The sequence below is a fragment of the Leptodactylus fuscus genome, chromosome 2 (assembly GCF_031893055.1).
Source record: "Leptodactylus fuscus isolate aLepFus1 chromosome 2, aLepFus1.hap2, whole genome shotgun sequence".
Classification (NCBI taxonomy): Eukaryota; Metazoa; Chordata; class Amphibia; order Anura; family Leptodactylidae; genus Leptodactylus; species Leptodactylus fuscus.
The window spans coordinates 105,176,106-105,198,311 of NC_134266.1; the positions used below are offsets into that span (position 1 = coordinate 105,176,106).

A 22,206-nucleotide genomic window follows, 5' to 3' on the forward strand; every position below is an offset into this window, starting at 1 on the left:
AACCTTCCCCTTTCGCCGCCCGAGCTAACTGCAGAAAGCCGCCCCCCCCCCCCCCGCCGGGAGGAGGGGGCGGATCAGGGCGTGGCCGGTGGATTGGGGGCGTGGCCGAGTGAAGGGGCGGTGCTTAGCCCCGTTCGCCGGCAGAGAGTAGGCCCAGAGACTGCCTGCTCTCTGCCTGAGCGTGAGGGGAGGCTGCCGGAGCAGCGCTGCTTCAGTGGCCTCCCCAAACCACCGCTCGGTGATAAGCCAGTCCAGGACAGCTTGTCCTGGACTGGCTTAGGTTAGCAAAAATGCCGCCCTCCCTGAGGCCCTGGCATAGTGCCGCCTGAAGCGCTCGCTTCAGGTCGCCTCATGGGAGGTGCGGCACTGGTGTGATGTGACAGTATTTAAGTCCTGGTATAGTGGTCCTATTTGATAACTCTGTATATATAAATATTTTTTAGTCTGGGGAAGGACATGTGCCTGATCTTTAAAGATAAGGCACAGAAGCAACTAGTTTGCCTAGGCAAAAAACCTTACAAATTTACATTAAGAACATCCCTGTAAGTATCAGTGATAGGCACTGCGGCACTTTGAATTAACAGAATGTTAATGTGTGTATGAATGTTGTGTGTACAAATGGGGCCCCACTTTTAATTTTGCTCAGGGCCCCATTTTGTCTACAACCGGCCCTGGATATAAGGCCAGATGGACCATGTAAGTGTATGTAATATCAAATAAAGTGTGAACACAGAAGAAGGAAGGCAACACTATGAATAAATGCTATCAATGTCCAAAGTATCATATATAAGGGAGAAACAATCCCACATAAGTTAATCTAGAAGCACATAGTATGAAAATCACATTCCTACAACAGTCTCACCTGGTGAGACTTCATGTGGGTTTCCTTGTTTATTCTTTTTTAAACACTGTTGTAGGAATATTATTTCCCTCTTATCAGTCAACCCGTAAAAATAATAGCGCTCCCTTATAAATAGTTCCCCCTTATTAATAATAGCTCTTTCATAAGTAATAATTACCCTTATAAATAATAATAATAATACATTTTATTTATATAGCGTCAACATATTCCGCAGCGCTATACAATTTGTAGGGTTCGAATACAGACAGAAGGATACATTACAAAGAAAGTCATTTCACACAATGGGAATGAGGGCCCTGCTCGCAAGAACTTACAATCTATGGGGTAGAAGGAAAAGTCGCCCATTATCACAAATAGCCCCCTTTATAACTAAGCCTACTTAACAATTATACTCTCCCTTATAAATAGTTCCCCTCTTATAAACAATAGCTCCCTTATGTAGTAGATGCTTTATATATAATAGTTTATATAGTTCTCTTATAAATCATTGTTCCCTTATAAATAAGAGCCCCCTTTTATATAGCAATGTTGGACTTAAAGGCCTTAGATCCACCAGAGGAACTTGTTCTGGGGCCACCCAACTGCTTCCTGCTAATAGCTTACACCCCAACTCCTTCACTAAAGTCCTTTATATGTGCTGACTATCTGGTGTTACTGAGTATGTTCCCAGTATAGTCAGGCCCTATAGTACTGTGCAGGCCACAAGAGCTCCATGGCCAGTTCATGCCCAGTACTGGGGAATGGCATGGCCATGGAGTATCTGCAAGACTATAGTGAGGGAGCTGTGATGCAGAGATACTACACAGGGCTGCCAGCACAGATTTTGAGCCCCTCCCCCACAGTATAATGCTCCACATGGTGTAAAATGCTCCCCTGAGCCCTCCACAGTTTCCTCATATGGTATATAATGCTCTACAGTGGCCCCACACAGTATAAAATGCTCCCTTGAGCCCCCCACAGTGGCCGCACCTGGTTTATAAGGATCCACGCAGTATAATATGCTACCCAGAGCCCCCACACAGTGTAATACTCTACAGTGGCCCACATAGTATACTACCACTTAGTGGCCCCAGACAGTATAATATGCTCCCCAGCAGCCCCACATAATATAATATGCTCCAAACAGTATAATATGCACCCCCACAGCACCCTTCCAGTATAATGCTCCACAGTGGCCCCACAGACTCCCTCAATGATATTATATTACACTCTGGAGCCTATTCAGACCCCACAGAATAATAATCGGAGGCCCAGGGGATGTAAGGGAAAATAACAAACAGTTATACTCACCTTTCCTTACCTCTCCTGCACCTCTTCAAGTTGCTGCGCTGCTCCATTGTCCCTGCCACTGCCGCAGGCTTCCTCTTCTCTGAGAATGAGGCCTGCAATTGGGTCCGGCCTCAGCAGTGGTGTTCAGAATGCATGATGTCACCTAAAGACCAGAGAATGACGTGAATGTCTAGGACAGGGGAGTAAAAATGTTTCTAATTTTTACTTGCCTCAGAAAGGGGCCCTGTGGCACATGCCCCTTTCTGTTATTGATATGGCCGTGACTAACTCTGGGATCCGGAGTCATGAGGCTCTGGATCCCAGGAGCCCAGTGGCGTAACTACTGTGGTAGCAGCAGTAGCAGCTGCCACAGGGCCCGGGCCATTAGGGGGCCCGGTGACAGCCGCTACCGCTGCGGTTTTTTTTAAATAGGCTGTTACGGGCCCTATTCACTTGCCGATCCTGGCTGGGCCGGGATCGGCAAGTGACACCGCGGGCCCCACAGGGGCTATCATTATACTCGGGGGGTCTTTGCAGACCCCCGAGTATAATGACCGGCGGATCGGGAGAGGTAATAAACATAAAAAACTGTTACTTACCTCTCCGCGATCTTGCCAGGCCTCCGTCCTACTGTTGTCTGACGTCACATGAACCCGGCATGCTTCCCGGGTCATGTGATGTCCGACGTCATTAACGAAGGATGCGAGCGGTGGTCAGCACAGGAGGACAGCACAGCACAGGAGCCGGGGAACAGGTAAGAAGCAACAGTGGTTTTTTTTTTTTTTATGTTTTTATTCCCCGGGTTTCCGAGTATAATAATTGTTTATGGGTGTCCACAGAGGGACACTATTGGGGTTAATACTGTGTGCAGGGGCCACTATTGGGGTTAATACTGTGTGCAGGGGCCACTATTGGGGTTAATACTGTGTGCAGGGGCCACTATTGGGGTTAATACTGTGTGCAGGGGCCACTATTGGGGTTAATACTGTGTGCAGGGGCCACTATTGGGGTTAATACTGTGTGCAGGGGCCACTATTGGGGTTAATACTGTGTGCAGGGGACACTATTGGGGTTAATACTGTGTGCAGGGGCCAGTAAGGGACATAATAGAGTGTGGAGGAGGGGGTCGGTCGAGGTCTTCGGTGTCAGTTGGGATGGGGGGGGTCCATGTCAAAAGTTCGCCACGGGGCCCCGCCATTCCTAGTTACGCCACTGCAGGAGCCCCTTTGGGGTCGAGTGCCCTGGGCAATTGCCCAATTTGCTTTCCCCCCCCAACAACTTCTTGGGGAGTTGGCAACCCTACCATTAGAGGCAACACATCCGGCTGCAGGATTTCATTGAGCTGTTAAAGGGGTTGACTGGGATTAATATTAATTAATATTTAATAATATTTTTATTAATATTTTAAGCATGAGACCCGCATACCCCCACTCCAACCTTCTAAATTACATTTATTATGAATGTTACTGTAATATATGCAGGTCATGTGACCTACATCTATTAAATATTTTGCATTTCCGCTGACGTTTCAGGTTTTCGGTCAAACAGATATCCACACTGGGGAACGTCAGTGGAAAGATGCCCGACCCCATAACTTGATTATACTTACCTGTTCCTCCTGTGAATGTCCAGCTCCTGGGACGTCATCACTGGAAGACTACCTCTTCATCACGTGTCCTGGCTGCCCATACATGCACAATACAGTGGGCGGCCAGAACACATCACAAAGAGGAGGTGTGGGCGCTGATGAAGTCCCAGGTCCGTACCTGAAAGGAAGTAAAGTAAGTGTAATGGGGCTAGGGAGCAGGTCAAAGAGGAGGTGCCGGCTGATATATGTTACAAAGAGGAGTGGACAGAGGGAAATTCTGCAGTCATTTAGTGCCATATAATATGGACTGTGTAAATGTACTGTGCAGGGGCCACCATGGAGCATTATATTGTGCGGGGGCCACTGTGGAGCATTATACCATGCAGGGACCACTGTGGAACATCTTTATACCATGCAGGAACACTGCGGAGTGTTATACTGTGCAGGGACCACTGTGGAGCATAGTATACCATACAGGGGCCACTGTGGAGAATAATATACTGTGCAGTACCACTGTTGAGCATATTATACTGTGCCGAAGCTACTGTGGAGCATCATACTGTGCGGGGCCACTGTGGAGCATATTATACTGTGTGGGTGCCACTGTGGAGCATATTATACTGTGCAAGGACCACTGTGGAGCATTATATTGTGCAGGGACCACTATGGAGCATTATACCGTGCATGGGCCACTGTGGAGAATATAATACTGTGAAGGACCACTGTGGAGCATATTATACTATGCAGAGCTACTATGGAGCATTATATTGTACTGGGACCAGTGTGGAGGATATTATACTGTACAGGGGCCAATGTGTAGCATTATACTGAACAGGGGCAACTAGGGAGCATTAAACTGTGCTGGGGCCCATGTGGAGCATATTTTACTGTGCTGATGCCACTGTGGAGCATAGCATATCGACAGTGTGGAACATTATACTGTGAAGGGGCTACTGTGGAGCATATTATCCTGTGCGGTTCCACTGTGGAGCATATTATACTGTGCAGGTGCCAATATGGAGCATTATACCATGCGGGGGCCACTGTGGAGCATAGTATACCATACAGGTGCCACTGGGGAGCATAGTAAACCATTCAGGGGCCACTGTGGAGCATATTTTATTGTGGGTGGCACACTGTGAAGTAATAAACTGTTTGTATGTATGTGTAAATATTAGAGATGAGCGAACAGTGTTCTATCGAACTCATGTTCGATCGGATATTAGGCTGTTCGGCATGTTCGAATCGAATCGAACACCGCGTGATAAAGTGCGCCATTACTCGATTCCCCTCCCACCTTCCCTGGCGCCTTTTTCGCTCCAATAACAGCGCAGGGTAGGTGGGACAGGAACTACGACACCGGTGACGTTGAAAAAAGTAGGCAAAACCCATTGGCTGCCGAAAACATGTGACCTCTAATTTAAAAGAACAGCGACGCCCAGCTTCGCGTCATTCTGAGCTTGCAATTCACCGGGGACGGAGGTTTCCGTCCAGTTAGCTAGGGCTTAGATTCTGGGTAGGCAGGGACAGGCTAGGATAGGAAGGAGAAGACAACCAACAGCTCTTATAAGAGCTAAATTCCAGGGAGAAGCTTGTCAGTGTAACGTGGCACTGACGGGCTCAATCGCCGCAACCCAGCTTTCCCAGGATCCTGAATGGAATACACTGTCAGTGTATTCCCGTATACCCGATATATACCCCCGATACCCGTTCCAACGGTGTGCCCCCCCACCTTCACCCCAGAAATACCCTGCAAGTCCCCTAGCAATAGAATTGGGGCTATATACACCCACTATTTTTGCTACTGGTATATAGTGCCATTGTCTGACTGGGAATTCAAAGAATATATTGGGGTTACGTGCACCCACAATTTTTGCTACTGGTATATAGTGCCATTGTCTGACTGGGAATTCAAAGAATATATTGGGGTTACGTGCACCCACAATTTTTGCTACTGGTATATAGTGCCATTGTCTGACTGGGAATTCAAAGAATATATTGGGGTTACAAATACCCTCATTTCTTGCTACTGGTATATAGTGCCATTGTCTGACTGGGAATTCAAAGAATATATTGGGGTTATAAATACCCTCATTTCTTGCTACTGGTATATAGTGCCATTGTCTGACTGGGAATTCAAAGAATATATTGGGGTTACGTGCACCCACAATTTTTGCTACTGGTATATAGTGCCATTGTCTCACTGGGAATTCAAAGAATATATTGGGGTTACGTGCACCCACAATTTTTGCTACTGGTATATAGTGCCATTGTCTGACTGGGAATTCAAAGAATATATTGGGGTTACAAATACCCTCATTTCTTGCTACTGCCATATAGTGCCAGTTTCTGACTGGTAATTCAAAGAATATATTGGGGTTACGTGCACCCACAATTTTTGCTACTGGTATATAGTGCCATTGTCTGACTGGGAATTCAAAGAATATATTGGGGTTACAAATACCCTCATTTCTTGCTACTGGTATATAGTGCCATTGTCTGACTGGGAATTCAAAGAATATATTGGGGTTACAAATACCCTCATTTCTTGCTACTGCCATATAGTGCCAGTTTCTGACTGGTAATTCAAAGAATATATTGGGGTTATAAATACCCTCATTTCTTGCTACTGGTATATAGTGCCATTGTCTGACTGGGAATTCAAAGAATATATTGGGGTTATAAATACCCTCATTTCTTGCTACTGGTATATAGTGCCATTGTCTGACTGGGAATTCAAAGAATATATTGGGGTTACAAATACCCTCATTTCTTGCTACTGCCATATAGTGCCAGTTTCTGACTGGTAATTCAAAGAATATATTGGGGTTACGTGCACCCACAATTTTTGCTACTGGTATATAGTGCCATTGTCTGACTGGGAATTCAAAGAATATATTGGGGTTACAAATACCCTCATTTCTTGCTACTGCCTTATAGTGCCAGTTTCTGACTGGTAATTCAAAGAATATATTGGGGTTACGTGCACCCACAATTTTTGCTACTGGTATATAGTGCCATTGTCTGACTGGGAATTCAAAGAATATATTGGGGTTACAAATACCCTCATTTCTTGCTACTGGTATATAGTGCCATTGTCTGACTGGGAATTCAAAGAATATATTGGGGTTACAAATACCCTCATTTCTTGCTACTGGTATATAGTGCCATTGTCTGACTGGGAATTCAAAGAATATATTGGGGTTACGTGCACCCACAATTTTTGCTACTGGTATATAGTGCCATTGTCTCACTGGGAATTCAAAGAATATATTGGGGTTACGTGCACCCACAATTTTTGCTACTGGTATATAGTGCCATTGTCTGACTGGGAATTCAAAGAATATATTGGGGTTACAAATACCCTCATTTCTTGCTACTGGTATATAGTGCCATTGTCTGACTGGGAATTCAAAGAATATATTGGGGTTACAAATACCCTCATTTCTTGCTACTGGTATATAGTGCCATTGTCTGACTTGGAATTCAAAGAATATATTGGGGTTATAAATACCCTCATTTCTTGCTACTGGTATATAGTGCCATTGTCTGACTGGGAATTCAAAGAATATATTGGGGTTACGTGCACCCACAATTTTTGCTACTGGTATATAGTGCCATTGTCTCACTGGGAATTCAAAGAATATATTGGGGTTACGTGCACCCACAATTTTTGCTACTGGTATATAGTGCCATTGTCTGACTGGGAATTCAAAGAATATATTGGGGTTACAAATACCCTCATTTCTTGCTACTGGTATATAGTGCCATTGTCTGACTGGGAATTCAAAGAATATATTGGGGTTACAAATACCCTCATTTCTTGCTACTGCCATATAGTGCCAGTTTCTGACTGGTAATTCAAAGAATATATTGGGGTTATAAATACCCTCATTTCTTGCTACTGGTATATAGTGCCATTGTCTGACTGGGAATTCAAAGAATATATTGGGGTTATAAATACCCTCATTTCTTGCTACTGGTATATAGTGCCATTGTCTGACTGGGAATTCAAAGAATATATTGGGGTTACAAATACCCTCATTTCTTGCTACTGCCATATAGTGCCAGTTTCTGACTGGTAATTCAAAGAATATATTGGGGTTATAAATACCCTCATTTCTTGCTGCTGGTATATAGTGCCATTGTCTGACTGGGAATTCAAAGAATATATTGGGGTTATAAATACCCTCATTTCTTGCTACTGGTATATAGTGCCATTGTCTGACTGGGAATTCAAAGAATATATTGGGGTTACAAATACCCTCATTTCTTGCTACTGCCATATAGTGCCAGTTTCTGACTGGGAATTCAAAGAATATATTGGGGTTATAAATACCCTCATTTCTTGCTACTGGTATATAGTGCCATTGTCTGACTGGGAATTCAAAGAATATATTGGGGTTATAAATACCCTCATTTCTTGCTACTGGTATATAGTGCCATTGTCTGACTGGGAATTCAAAGAATATATTGGGGTTACAAATACCCTCATTTCTTGCTACTGCCATATAGTGCCAGTTTCTGACTGGTAATTCAAAGAATATATTGGGGTTACGTGCACCCACAATTTTTGCTACTGGTATATAGTGCCATTGTCTGACTGGGAATTCAAAGAATATATTGGGGTTACAAATACCCTCATTTCTTGCTACTGCCATATAGTGCCAGTTTCTGACTGGTAATTCAAAGAATATATTGGGGTTACGTGCACCCACAATTTTTGCTACTGGTATATAGTGCCATTGTCTGACTGGGAATTCAAAGAATATATTGGGGTTATAAATACCCTCATTTCTTGCTACTGGTATATAGTGCCATTGTCTGACTGGGAATTCAAAGAATATATTGGGGTTACGTGCACCTACAATTTTTGCTACTGGTATATAGTGCCAATTTCTAACTGGGAATTCAAAATGCGCAAGGCTCCCGGAAAGGGACGTGGACGAGGCCGTGGGCGAGGTCGGGGGAATGGTTCTGGGGAGCAAAGTAGCAGTGAAGCCACAGGGCGTCCCGTGCCTACTCCTGTGGGGCAGCAAGCATTGCGCCACTCCACAGTGCCAGGGTTGCTTGCCACATTAACTAAACTGCAGGGTACAAACCTTAGTAGGCCCGAGAACCAGGAACAGGTCTTGCAATGGCTGTCAGAGAACGCTTACAGCACATTGTCCAGCAGCCAGTCAGACTCTGCCTCCTCTCCTCCTATTACCCAACAGTCTTGTCCTCCTTCCTCCCAAAATTCCCAAGCTTCACAGAACAATAACCCCAACTGTCCCTGCTCCCCAGAGCTGTTCTCCGCTCCTTTCATTGTCCCTCAACCTGCCTCTCCACGTCACGATTCCACGAACCTAACAGAGGAGCATCTGTGTCCAGATGCTCAAACACTAGAGTCTCCTCCATCTCCGTTCGATTTGGTGGTGGATGACCAACAACCCACCCTCATCGACGATGATGTGACGCAGTTGCCGTCAGGGCATCCAGTTGACCGGCGCATTGTGCGGGAGGAGGAGATGAGACAGGAGTTGGAAGAGGAAGTGGTGGATGATGAGGACACTGACCCGACCTGGACAGGGGGGATGTCAAGCGGGGAAAGTAGTGTGGATGTTGAGGCAGGTGCAGCACCAAAAAGGGTAGCTAGAGGCAGAGGTCAGCAGCTTAGGCGAAGCCAGGCCACACCCGGAATCTCCCAAGATGTTCCAGTTCGTACCCAGCCCCGAAAAACTCCCACCTCGAGGGCACGTTTCTCGAAGGTGTGGAGTTTTTTCAAGGAATGCGCCGAGGACAGATATAGTGTTGTCTGCACAATTTGCCTCTCGAAATTGATTAGGGGCTCTGAGAAGAGCAACCTGTCCACCACTTCAATGCGCCGTCATTTGGAATCCAAGCACTGGAATCAGTGGCAGGCAGCAACAGCAGGACAAAGGCCGCCTGCCGTTCACGCCACTGCCACTGCCTCTGCCACTGCCTCTGCCTCTGCCACTGCCACTGCTGACTGTGCTGGCGATGCACTCCAGAGGACGAGCCAGGACACCACTTCATCTGCCTCCGCCACTTTGTTGACTTCTCCCTCATCCTCCCCTGTTCCTGTCTTATCTCCTTCTCCTGCACCATCAAAGGCACCATCAGGCGCTTCTTTACAACAACCCACCATCTCTCAGACATTGGAGCGGCGGCAGAAATACACTGCTAACCACCCACACGCGCAAGCCTTGAACGCCAACATCGCTAAACTGCTGGCCCAGGAGATGTTGGCGTTCCGGCTTGTTGAAACTCCCGCCTTCCTGGACCTGATGGCAACTGCGGCACCTCGCTATGCCGTCCCTAGCCGTCACTACTTCTCCCGGTGTGCCGTCCCCGCCTTGCACCAGCACGTGTCACTCAACATCAGGCGGGCCCTTAGTTCCGCGCTTTGCACAAAGGTCCACTTGACCACCGACGCGTGGACAAGTGCATGCGGACAGGGACGCTACATTTCACTGACGGCACACTGGGTGAATGTAGTTGAGGCTGGGACTGCTTCCCAAACTGGCCCGGTGTACCTCGTCTCCCCGCCTAACATTCCTGGCAGGGACACGAGAAGAACACCCCCCTCCTCCTCCTCCTCTACCGCCTCCTCCTCCGCCACCGCCTCCTCCTCCGCCACCGCCTCCTCCTCCGCTGTTAGATTGACCCCAGCTACGAGTTGGAAACGTTGCAGCACTAGCGTTGGTAGACGTCAGCAGGCTGTGCTGAAGCTGATCAGCTTGGGGGACAGACAGCACACTGCCTCCGAGGTGAGGGATGCCCTCCTCGATGAGACGGCAATATGGTTTGAGCCGCTGCACCTGGGCCCAGGCATGGTCGTTTGTGATAACGGCCAGAACCTGGTAGCAGCTCTGGAGCTTGCCGGACTCCAACATGTTCCATGCCTGGCCCACGTCTTCAACCTAGTGGTGCAACGTTTCCTAAAGAGCTACCCCAATGTTCCAGAGCTACTGGTGAAAGTGCGGCGCATGTGCGCCCACTTTCGCAAGTCGACAGTAGCCGCTGCTAGCTTAAAATCTCTCCAGCAACGCCTGCATGTGCCACAACACCGGCTTTTGTGCGACGTCCCCACACGCTGGAACTCAACGTTTCAGATGTTGAATAGAGTGGTTGAGCAGCAGAGACCTTTGATGGAATACCAGCTACAAAACCCTAGGGTGCCACAAAGTCAGCTGCCTCAGTTTCACATCCATGAGTGGCCATGGATGAGAGACCTTTGTGACATCCTACGGGTCTTTGAGGAGTCCACAAGGAGGGTGAGCTCTGAGGATGCGATGGTGAGCCTTACAATCCCGCTCTTGTGTGTTCTGAGAGAATCCCTGATTGACATCAGGGATAACTCAGATCACACAGAGGAGTTAGGGATAGCATCCGATCCGTCACAGCTGTAGAGTAGGTCCACACATCTGTCCGCTTCACTGCGTTTAATGGAGGAGGAGGAGGAGGAAGAAGAGTTGTCCGATGATGTGATGGTGATACAGGAGGCTTCCGGGCAACTTCGAATCGTCCCATTGTTGCAGCGCGGATGGGTAGACATGGAGGATGAGGAGGAAATGGAGATTGAACTTTCCGGTGGGGCCAGAGGAGTCATGCCAACTAACACTGTGGCAGACATGGCTGAGTTCATGTTGGGGTGCTTTACAACCGACAAGCGTATTGTCAAAATCATGGAGGACAACCAGTACTGGATCTTTGCTATCCTTGACCCCCGGTATAAAAACAACATCTCGTCTTTTATTCCGGTAGAGGGGAGGGCCAATCGCATCAATGCTTGCCACAGGCAATTGGTGCAGAATATGATGGAGATGTTTCCAGCATGTGACGTTGGCGGCAGGGAGGGCAGTTCCTCCAGTAGGCAACCAAGTTCTCACCGGTCCACACAAACGAGGGGCACACTGTCTAAGGTCTGGGACACCTTGATGGCACCCCCTCGCCAAAGTGCCGCCACGGAGGGTCCTAGTGTCACCAGGCGTGAGAAGTATAGGCGCATGTTGCGGGAATACCTTTCCGACCACAGCCCTGTCCTCTCCGACCCCTCTGCGCCCTACACGTATTGGGTGTCAAAGTTGGACCTGTGGCTTGAACTTGCCCTATATGCCTTGGAGGTGCTGTCCTGTCCTGCCGCCAGCGTCCTATCTGAGAGGGTGTTCAGTGCAGCCGGTGGCATCATCACTGACAAGTGCACCCGTCTGTCAGCTGAGAGTGCCGACCGGCTCACTTTGATAAAAATGAACCACCACTGGATAGAGCCTTCATTTTTGTGCCCACCTGTGTAAAGCACCCCAACATGAAACTCCATGTCTGTACTCAACTTCTCCAATTCCTCCGCATCCTCATACTCATCCACCATAAGCGTTGCACAATTCTGCTAATACTAGGCTCCCTCCACCCTGATTTCCCCCAACTCTGCTGGTTAGAGGCTCCCTCCACCCTGATTTCCACCAACTCTGCTGGTTAGAGGCTCCCTCCACCCTGCTTTCCCACAACTCTGCTGGTTAGAGGCTCCCTCCACCCTGATTTCCACCAACTCTGCTGGTTAGAGGCTCCCTCCACCATGAATTGGTCCAAACTGGGCTGTTTAGAGGCTCCCTCCACCATGAATTGGTCCAAACTGGGGTTTTTAGAGGCTCCCTCCACCATGAATTGGTCCAAACTGGGCTGTTTAGAGGCTCCCTCCACCATGAATTGGTCCAAACTGGGGTTTTTAGAGGCTCCCTCCACCATGAATTGGTCCAAACTGGGCTGGTTAGAGGCTCCCTCCACCATGAATTTGCCCAAACTGGGCTGTTTAGAGGCTCCCTCCACCATGAATTTGCCCAAACTGGGCTGTTTAGAGGTTCCCTCCACCATGAATTGGTCCAAACTGGGGTTTTTAGAGGCTCCCTCCACCATGAATTGGTCCAAACTGGGCTGTTTAGAGGCTCCCTCCACCATGAATTGGTCCAAACTGGGGTTTTTAGAGGCTCCCTCCACCATGAATTGGTCCAAACTGGGCTGTTTAGAGGCTCCCTCCACCATGAATTGGTCCAAACTGGGGTTTTTAGAGGCTCCCTCCACCATGAATTGGTCCAAACTGGGGTTTTTAGAGGCTCCCTCCACCATGAATTTGCCCAAACTGGGCTACTTAGAGGCTCCCTCCACCATGAATTGGTCCAAACTGGGGTTTTTAGAGGCTCCCTCCACCATGAATTGGTCCAAACTGGGGTTTTTAGAGGCTCCCTCCACCATGAATTTGCCCAAACTGGGCTGTTTAGAGGCTCCCTCCACCATGAATTGGTCCAAACTGGGCTGTTTAGAGGCTCCCTCCACCATGAATTGGTCCAAACTGGGGTTTTTAGAGGCTCCCTCCACCATGAATTGGTCCAAACTGGGGTTTTTAGAGGCTCCCTCCACCATGAATTTGCCCAAACTGGGCTAGTTAGAGGCTCCCTCCACCATGAATTGGTCCAAACTGGGGTTTTTAGAGGCTCCCTCCACCATGAATTGGTCCAAACTGGGGTTTTTAGAGGCTCCCTCCACCATGAATTTGCCCAAACTGGGCTGTTTAGAGGCTCCCTCCACCATGAATTTGCCCAAACTGGGCTGTTTAGAGGCTCCCTCCACCATGAATTGGTCCAAACTGGGGTTTTTAGAGGCTCCCTCCACCATGAATTGGTCCAAACTGGGCTGTTTATAGGCTCCCTCCACCATGAATTGGTCCAAACTGGGGTTTTTAGAGGCTCCCTCCACCATGAATTGGTCCAAACTGAGCTGTTTAGAGGCTCCCTCCACCATGAATTTGCCCAAACTGGGCTGTTTAGAGGCTCCCTCCACCATGAATTGGTCCAAACTGGGGTTTTTAGAGGCTCCCTCCACCATGAATTGGTCCAAACTGGGCTGTTTAGAGGCTCCCTCCACCATGAATTGGTCCAAACTGGGGTTTTTAGAGGCTCCCTCCACCATGAATTGGTCCAAACTGGGGTTTTTAGAGGCTCCCTCCACCATGAATTGGTCCAAACTGGGGTTTTTAGAGGCTCCCTCCACCATGAATTGGTCCAAACTGGGGTTTTTAGAGGCTCCCTCCACCATGAATTTGCCCAAACTCTGCTGGTTAGAGGCTCAATCCACCCTGATTTTCAAAACAAATGTTGGTGCCAACCTCAACTTACTACAAGGGCCAAATTCACTGCTGGTGACAAGCTCTCCTCACTGCAAGTGCCAAATACACATGTTTCAAGGTGTTTTCCTACTGTCAGAGAGGTGGTATTGAGTGTGTAAAGTGTGTAGTTGTTAGGCTGTGATGTTGGGGTAATAGAGGGTCTTTGGTGTGTTAGATGCCCCCAGACATGCTTCCCCTGCTGTCCCAGTGTCATTCCAGAGGTGTTGGCATCATTTCCTGGGGTGTCATAGTGGACTTGGTGACCCTCCAGACACGGATTTGGGTTTCCCCCTTAACGAGTATCTGTTCCCCATAGACTATAATGGGGTTCGAAACCCGTTCGAACACACGAACATTGAGCGGCTGTTCGAATCGAATTTCGAACCTCGAACATTTTAGTGTTCGCTCATCTCTAGTAAATATACTTTATTTATTTACCAAATGCCAGAAAAGCATCAAGAATTGAATAAAGCTTTCTCAGAGTGACTGTAATGATGATATATGGAGGTGATTACAATATTACAACCAAAAGAGAAGGTTATTGAGTGAGAACTGAAAGTCTAAAAATGAGCTAGCTAGGAAAACTGAGAGGGGGTCTGTGATGAAGGTGCCACCCGAGTCTGGATGTAGGGCAAGAAAACTGTGGGAGCTGTTTGGGCTGCAACCCAATGTAGGGAACCAAATGATGCAAGGGATAGTTGTGGTGGTGATGTCGTGGGTATGCCAAACTCCTCCAGCTCACCTTCCAGCCCAGACACTGTTGAGGGGAGCCTGCAAGATACCTGATGGTGGTGAAAGTTTTCCCCCTTGGCACTTCCAGGGGGACAGGGCTTCTCTCTCACCTTGATCTGTGAGATGGTGTTTAGAAGGGCCCTGATGGTAAATGCAGAAATGACTCAGGGTGAAGTGGTGCAGATGAACCATGGTGAACTTTCCTGTGGTAACCGATAACACATGCAGCTTCCCGATGGGAGTTGTAGTTATTGGCACCGTGATGGCTAATCCCAGACTTTGGATGAGGGATCAAGATAGTGATGTGGTGCTTTTATTCACACCAATAATATAAAGTATTTGCCTTGCCCACTATGTCTCTGATGGCTGAATTATATAAAGTGTGTATATACCTAAATACCAGGAGATAAATGGATCCTGGTAGGTTCCACACCCTAAATTTTCACAAAACTGCCTCCTAAATGCTAGGACAAAATTACCTAAATGGCAGAAATGTTTGTCAAAACAACAATTCTGCTTCTCTCAGTCAAATGATGTGCCACCTTTCAAAGTCTGTCAACTGGGCAAAATGTCTTTCAGTGTAGAGACATGTCTAGTGGTCAATGATCTCTTACTAAAAGGTTTCCTATGGGAGCCTTTTTATAGGTCAATGGAAGAGGAACTTTTAGGCCCTTTTTGACAAAACCTAGTGACTAAATAGACTGCACCTATAGTTATTTAGATATCTGTCTGAGATATAATTGCATGCTGACTTTTGCAGCAGTTCCACATTCTATCCGGGTATGTTATTTTTTTGTGTCAATTGTGTCAATTTTGTATTTCCACTATCACTGTTGTAGAAATGCCTGTGGACATTGCTGCATTTGGATCAGTCTCTATTTATTAAAACTGACGTTCAGTCCTCCAGCCCGTACACAGCAAACAGGTTCTACTAATTATATTACACCTTCATGAATTATTTCCAGAATATTGAATAAAAATAAAATTGCTTGTAACACACATAAACATGTATATTCTCACTCTAATTTTTATTCTTTAAAATTAGACCCTATGGAGTGGTCCTCAGGTAATGTTCAGAAGTGGATACTATGGACAGAGCACCAATATCGACTGCCACAAGTGGGCCGTAGCTTCCAAGACTTAACTGGAAGAGACTTATGTTCATTGAGTGAAGATGGCTTTAGAGATAGGTCTCCATTGTGTGGAGATGTCTTATATGCTCACCTGGACATCTGGAAGTCAGGTAATACTTTTTCAGTGACAAGTAGAAGTTGAATGTAATATTGGAACCTTGTATAATTATTTTCTTTTTCTAAATATTATGCCTCTATTTGCAGCAGCCTGGATGAAAGAGAAGACAGGTCCTGGAGAAATGCGATATTGTGGTAAGAAATGAGGGCTCAGTGTCTACCACTATTAAGATTTGTCCAGCCTTAAAGGGGTTGTCCAGGCAAAAATTAAATTTGGACATTAAATTTAATCTTGAAATAGGCCAGGGTCAGTGAAAAAAATAAAAAAAAATTATACTCACTTCTCCCTGATGCTATGGTACCTCCCAGCATGTCCAGTCTTCACAGTGTCGTGTGGTGGAAGTTCCAGCTGACCGCTGAGGCCAAACCGGGGTTTCAGTGAAGGGCCTGAAATTTTACTGCCTGTATTATCACGAGTCTGTTCCTGAGACCTGCTGAGGCCGTTGATAGGCCTCATCGGTCACCGCTGAGGCTAATCAGTAGCTTCAGCGGAAGGGATCCATGACGTCCCAGATGGCGAGCAGTTTCACTTTGAGAAGACACCAGGTCAGCAGGACCGGACTGCACTGGGAGGACACTAGAGCATAGGTCATCAATATCAGATGGGAGGAGGTTCTGTCACCTTGATTTATACAGTAAACAGAGCTGCCTTCTCCTTCTACTTTTCCATCTACTCCAGAAGAGGTTATCCATTTTAGAAAGTCATCACTTTTAGATGATGGGGTTATGACTTTTAAGACCTCAGCAGAATGGTTGTTTTTATGTGACTGCAACTCGTGGCATTGTTTGCCATTTTTCGGTACATAGGTTCATATTAAAAACCTTATTTAAATATATCATTTTCTGATTATATGATCCCATTAATTGTCCTATACATAAATAATTGATACAGACAAAATAAGGTGGACACCTGTAAATGTTTTCCTCTTCTATTTGGTAGTGAGGAAAGCTTTAAGGCTAAAGCCCCTCATACCAAGATGCAGGAAAAAATGTTACAGAAAAAAAACGAGGCAGAAATGCATTGCATTTTTTTCTGCAGCATTTTTCATTGAGTTTTCCTCTGCAAACGTTCTGCCTCTATTATACCTATATGGAAAACGGCAGCGTTTCTGCAGGTTTAATTGACATTCTGTGATATCCCAAACCGTGGGCGTTTTTGAAAAGCTTTTCCACTGCAGATTTTTTTCTGCCATTTGTAGATGGGATTGGCCAGAATGCATGTGAACTGTCTTTATGTTATTTCCTCTGTTCAGCAGGAAATGGAGTTAGTGGAGAGTGCTGGACTGATGCTGAGGTCGACTCCTCAAGTTCTGGGCAACCAATTCATTTGTGGCAATTCTTAAAAGAACTGTTGTTGAAACCACACAGTTATGGACGTTCCATACGATGGCTCAATAAAGAAAAGGGTAAGAAATCTGTTATATTTCTTATAATTACATTATGACAAACAGACCTCCCAAAAGTACATGTGTTTTTTTGTATGTATAACGTACTAAAGAAATTTAGATGGCATGTAAATGGACATGGAAAATCAGTTTTCTTAAGGCTAGTCTGTCAAATTCAAAATACTTGCAATAGTAGTGCCATGCTGGGGCCTTTGCTTAATAGAATCAGAAAAAATGCATTGTGTTCCTCATCTATTTATCTATATTCATATCAGCCTTCAAAAGTATTGGAGGCAAGAGCCTAATTCATCAAATTTGCTTACAGACACCTACCATGCACATGGAGGTTGAAAATGGCATTGCCAGCTAAATGGGAAACATTGGGCAGTGCTTCTCAGTTTGTGCCAAACATCTATGTTTCTTCTCATATTAAAGCCCTCTACATGGTAATATTATTGGCTTGGGAGGAATTTTGGACCTGTCCAACTTCCTTTAATTTCAATAAGCTGCTAACAACTAAAATGATAGATCTCAGTTTATAAACATGCCAGATGATCAACACATAACTCAGTTATCAGCTGCATGTAATCGTGCACAAGTGGGTTAGCGGCAGTGTATGGAATATTTTTCCTAGATATTACTTAAATAAGTGCTTTTTCCAGTTTTTCTTAAGAAAAACCATCAATTTTAGATTGGCAGATGAGCAGATGAGCCAAATTCGTAGAAGTGTCGTCTGCATTTAGTTAGGGCCCCCTTAGCCCTGTCGGTGACGTGTGTTCTTCCCAGATGCTGGCAAGCTGGGAGTAAACATCAGGAGTGACTTGGCACTTGTGGAGGAGCTCCAAAGAGCGGATCCACTGGAGCAGGGAGTCAATGTGAGCTTGACGTTCTTTTTTCAAGCGGGAGCCATGCTGCATCAGAATGCCTCGGATCACAAACTTGTGGGCCTCCCACATCTTTGGGGGGTCGACCCCTGATGTCTCCTCTCCCACGAAAAAAAACTCCTCCAAGTGGGCCTTGATGTCGGCCAAGATAGTCGCGTCATCAAGTAGTGACGCGTTAAGCTTCCATTGACACTGAAAGGGAATAGGACACTGATAGAGTAACCAGAGCGTGGTCAGAAAAGATAATACTGTCAATCTCCACAGACATCAAAGCATGGAGGTGTTGGTGATGGATAAAGAGCTAATCGATGCGGGAATAGTGATTATCAGCCGGGGAGTAGTAAGAGTAATCTCTGTCCGAGGGGTGGAGCAGTCTCCAGGAATCCACGAGTTGGTGGGAGTGAAGGTCCCTCTTAACCCCTCTGAGGAGTGAGTGAGAGTGGGAGGAAAGGCCAGTAGAGGAGTCTAGGGAAGGGTCTAGGACCAGGTTGAGGTCACCTCCCACTACCAGGAGGCCTTCCGCAAATTCGTCTATCAACTCCAAGTAGGAGCTGAGGGCTCGGCCCTGTCCCGAGTTAGGTAGATACAAAGAGGCAAAAGCAAAAAGTTGGGAGGAAATGCGGCCCTTAACCATGATGAGTCTCCCCTCAGTGCCAGTGTGAGTTTCCAAGTGCTCCCAGGGGAGGGAGCGAGAGATCAGGATACTAGTCCCTCTGGATTTAGGGTCGGGAGAAGAGCTGTAATATGCATGGGGGAACCACGCATTTGTCAGCTTATACAGTCTATTGGAGCAGTAGTAAGTTTCCTGCAAGAACACAATGTTAAGGCGCTTACCTGTGAGTAGGTTGAAGAGGACGGAGCACTTTTCTGGGCTATGAAGGCCTCTCACATTGAGGGAGCCCACCACAATGGAGGACAGGTGATCTAGCTTTGGCATAATGGGAAGGTGAGGCTCTATCGCATGCACCAAAAAAAAAAAAAAAGGGGGGGGGAGGAGAGAGAGAATGAAAGAGGTGTGAGGAAGAGTGAAGGAAAAAACAGGGGGATGGAAGAGGAAGGAAGCCTAGAGTAAATCTAACTACCCCTAAAGATGCTTCAGGGGTGGAGAGGGGAAGTGGGAAGAAATGGGGGGAATGGGCCTGTAGGCACCACGAGTGTACCAAGTAGAGAAGACCCCATACCCCCACCCCAGTGGGAACCACAGGGGGGTGGGAGGCATGGGGCCCTTAAATAAATCTAAAGTCAAAGGGTCAATGTTCTAACAAGAAACTAAGGTAAGACCCACCGCGAGGGCCATCTAGGAGGCCCAACAGGGACAGGAGCAGGAGCAAAAGGTTAATTGGAGAGTAGGGAGAGCACAGTGCAAATGTTCTACAAACAAAAGAGCAGGGTCTAGACCTGTTCTCAGCACCATAAAAACAGCATCACTGTCCTGTAGGCAGGGGATAGTGTTGTATGTGATCGTGCCTCAGGGTGCAACTGATTGAACAGGTCCTGTTTTTGTGACGGGGGGCTCAGGCTGATCCGGCACTGGAAGAAAGACGTGGAGTTGGGCTTCGCTGGGTTCTCTCGCGGGAGGCAGCTGAAGAGGGTCGTCTGGGGCCGCGATGACGCCCGGACCTCTCAGGTTGGGGGGTCCAAGGCAAGCCAGTACGAAATAGATGTAGGGACCACATCCAGTGAGGTGAATAAATCAGGCAGGTCCATCGGGGTGCGGACAACCACTGAGGATGAACCAACACGGCACTCAGATGAAAAGGGTGACCCCATCTATAGGATCCCCCTCTATCCTTGATGAGAGCAAGCACCGGTTGGAGGGCACAGCGCATGGCTAACGTGCGCATCGAGACATCAGGGTAGAGCTTTACCGAGGTGTCTTCAAAGGGCACTGGACCCCTAGCCTATGCGTGCCTAAGGATGTGTTTCTTATCTGTAAAGTAATGAAGCCTGCACAGGATGTCTCTAGGGTTAGCCAGGTTAATTGGGCCAGAACGCTGGACTCTATGCACCTTGTCTATCACGAAGGTAGCCTCCAGGGGGCATTGAGTCACGACATTGAAGATTGTGTTGATTCTGGCAACCAGGTCATCCTGAGGGCCCTTCTCCAGAATGCCACATAGGCGAATATTGTTTCTGCAACCACAATTTTCTTGGTCATCCAGGAGTAATGCAATATTCTGGATGTGGACCTCAGAGCGAGATTGATTCCTCTCTGCAGCAGAAAGGCATTGCTCCAAGGAGAGCAGTGTTTGATCTGCAGCGTCCGCCCTGGTGGTAAGCTGAGACACATCAGATTTGACAGCATCAAGAGCCTGAGCCTGGAAATGCTCTAGTCGGGAAACTACATCATCCAAGTCTTGTTTGGTAGGAAGAGTTTGAATAAGGTCCCGGAGTAGTTGAAAGTCTGCAGGAACTATGTGGGCTGCTGAGCACTGTGGTGGGGCTGAATCTGAGGGTTGTATGCCAGGTCCAGGGGTGATGGTAGACACTGAGGGAGGCGGTTGTGACTGGCGCAGTGTTGGGGACCGGGGTGCCATGTCTTCAGTGTCAGATGTTACGGCTGGGGTCCCGGTGCGGGAGAGGTAGCTAGAGATGGATGGTGAGTGGGTGAGAGAGCGGCTTGAGGTGCGGGTGGGAGCAGTAGAAGTGTTAGAGCGTTTTCTGGTCATGTCACGGTGATAAATGACCATAGATGGTAATGGAGGTACACTTGCGGTTATTGAAACATTATTTAACCTGCACTTTGAACATTGTAAAAAAAAAAAAAATGGAAAGAAAACTACAAAAGTAATGATTCTATATTATGCTATAAAAAGTGAAAAATGTACCAATAACTCCAAACAGTACCAATAAAAAGCATAGCTTGCATAGCAAAAAAAAAAAAAAAAGCTCTCTTTCAACTGAAAAATAAAAATGTTACACCTCTCAGAAGATGGTGATACAAAAACAATTGGTCCACAAATGGATTTATGTTTTGTAAAATTAGCAACAATATAAATTATGTATTGCTATAATCATACTGACAAATAGAATAAAGGTAACGTTACTTACACTGTACACTGCATGGTAAAAAAAATTGTTTCAAAAGTTTTTATTGAATAATGGTAAAATAATTTTTTTTTTACCATTATTCGATAGAAACTTTTGCAACAGGCAGAAAAAGGACATTAAAAAAAAAAAAAAAAGTTCTATAAAGCAGGATATAGCCAGCAACAAAAACAAAAGAAGGAGGGAAGGGATTAACTGCACTAAAGTGCATAGCTGGGGGGATGGGGGGATGGGGTGGGGGAGGTGATCCTGCCTAGAGAAAAACTTAACACTGACACCCAGTTACAGATTTAAACTGGAGACAATATGACAGACATGGAGTATTGAACCTATAAACCAGGGAGACAAGACCTTGTCGAAATGTAAGGGGGTATCTGTAGCAATGATTTTTTTTTTCATGAAGCATGATCGCGTCAACACCGCTATTTATATTGAAGCAATTTATATTGTACATACCATAGAGTAGTTTGCTTTATGCTAAGTAGGAATACCCCCCATAGCATTACAGCCTTGGAAACAGAGGGGTGATACCATAGGGTAAAATCCATGCAGTCTAGAAGGGACCAGATATGTGCTATGTCACATTTTTAAAGAGGGCTCCATAAGGGTGACTGGCCAACTGCCCTTGCTGATGAACATTCAACAATTGGTCCAAGTCCTTTTCCTAGGCTGTCATAAAGTCCAGTTTGAGTTAAGAGGGCAGAAATTTCAGCATGCTATATATAAAATAAAGAAAGGGAACTACTATCAGCCACCAGGGTAGAGTGGGGGCGAGTGATCGCAAAAAGTGAAAGACCTGAGTAGTCCTTAAGGCAAGTGAAGTAGTAACCAAACAAAATACTATAATTCTTTCAGCTTACCCTTGTTGATCTCTTTCTTGTCAATGAAAAAAACTTTCCTTGGATGCCCAGACAAAAAAAAACCTTGACTCCTAGCTTCCAAATTATGATTTTTTTTTTTTAAAAAAAACTATTTTATGTATGATTTGGTATTTTACTTACAGACACACGGTGCCCCTATCCCTTC

General features: G+C 46.4%; 1 protein-coding gene across 1 annotated transcript in view; it reads left to right on the top strand.

Moving 5' to 3' along the window:
- SPDEF (SAM pointed domain containing ETS transcription factor) overlaps window positions 1-22,206 on the top strand; it is a 77,203-nt gene that overhangs the window by 50,987 nt on the left and 4,010 nt on the right. Inside the window, exons 3-5 of the mRNA XM_075264350.1 lie at window positions 15,659-15,856; window positions 15,951-15,998; window positions 17,117-17,269. Coding sequence (XP_075120451.1) covers window positions 15,659-15,856; window positions 15,951-15,998; window positions 17,117-17,269 — 399 coding nt within the window. The remainder of the gene's footprint in view (window positions 1-15,658; window positions 15,857-15,950; window positions 15,999-17,116; window positions 17,270-22,206) is intronic.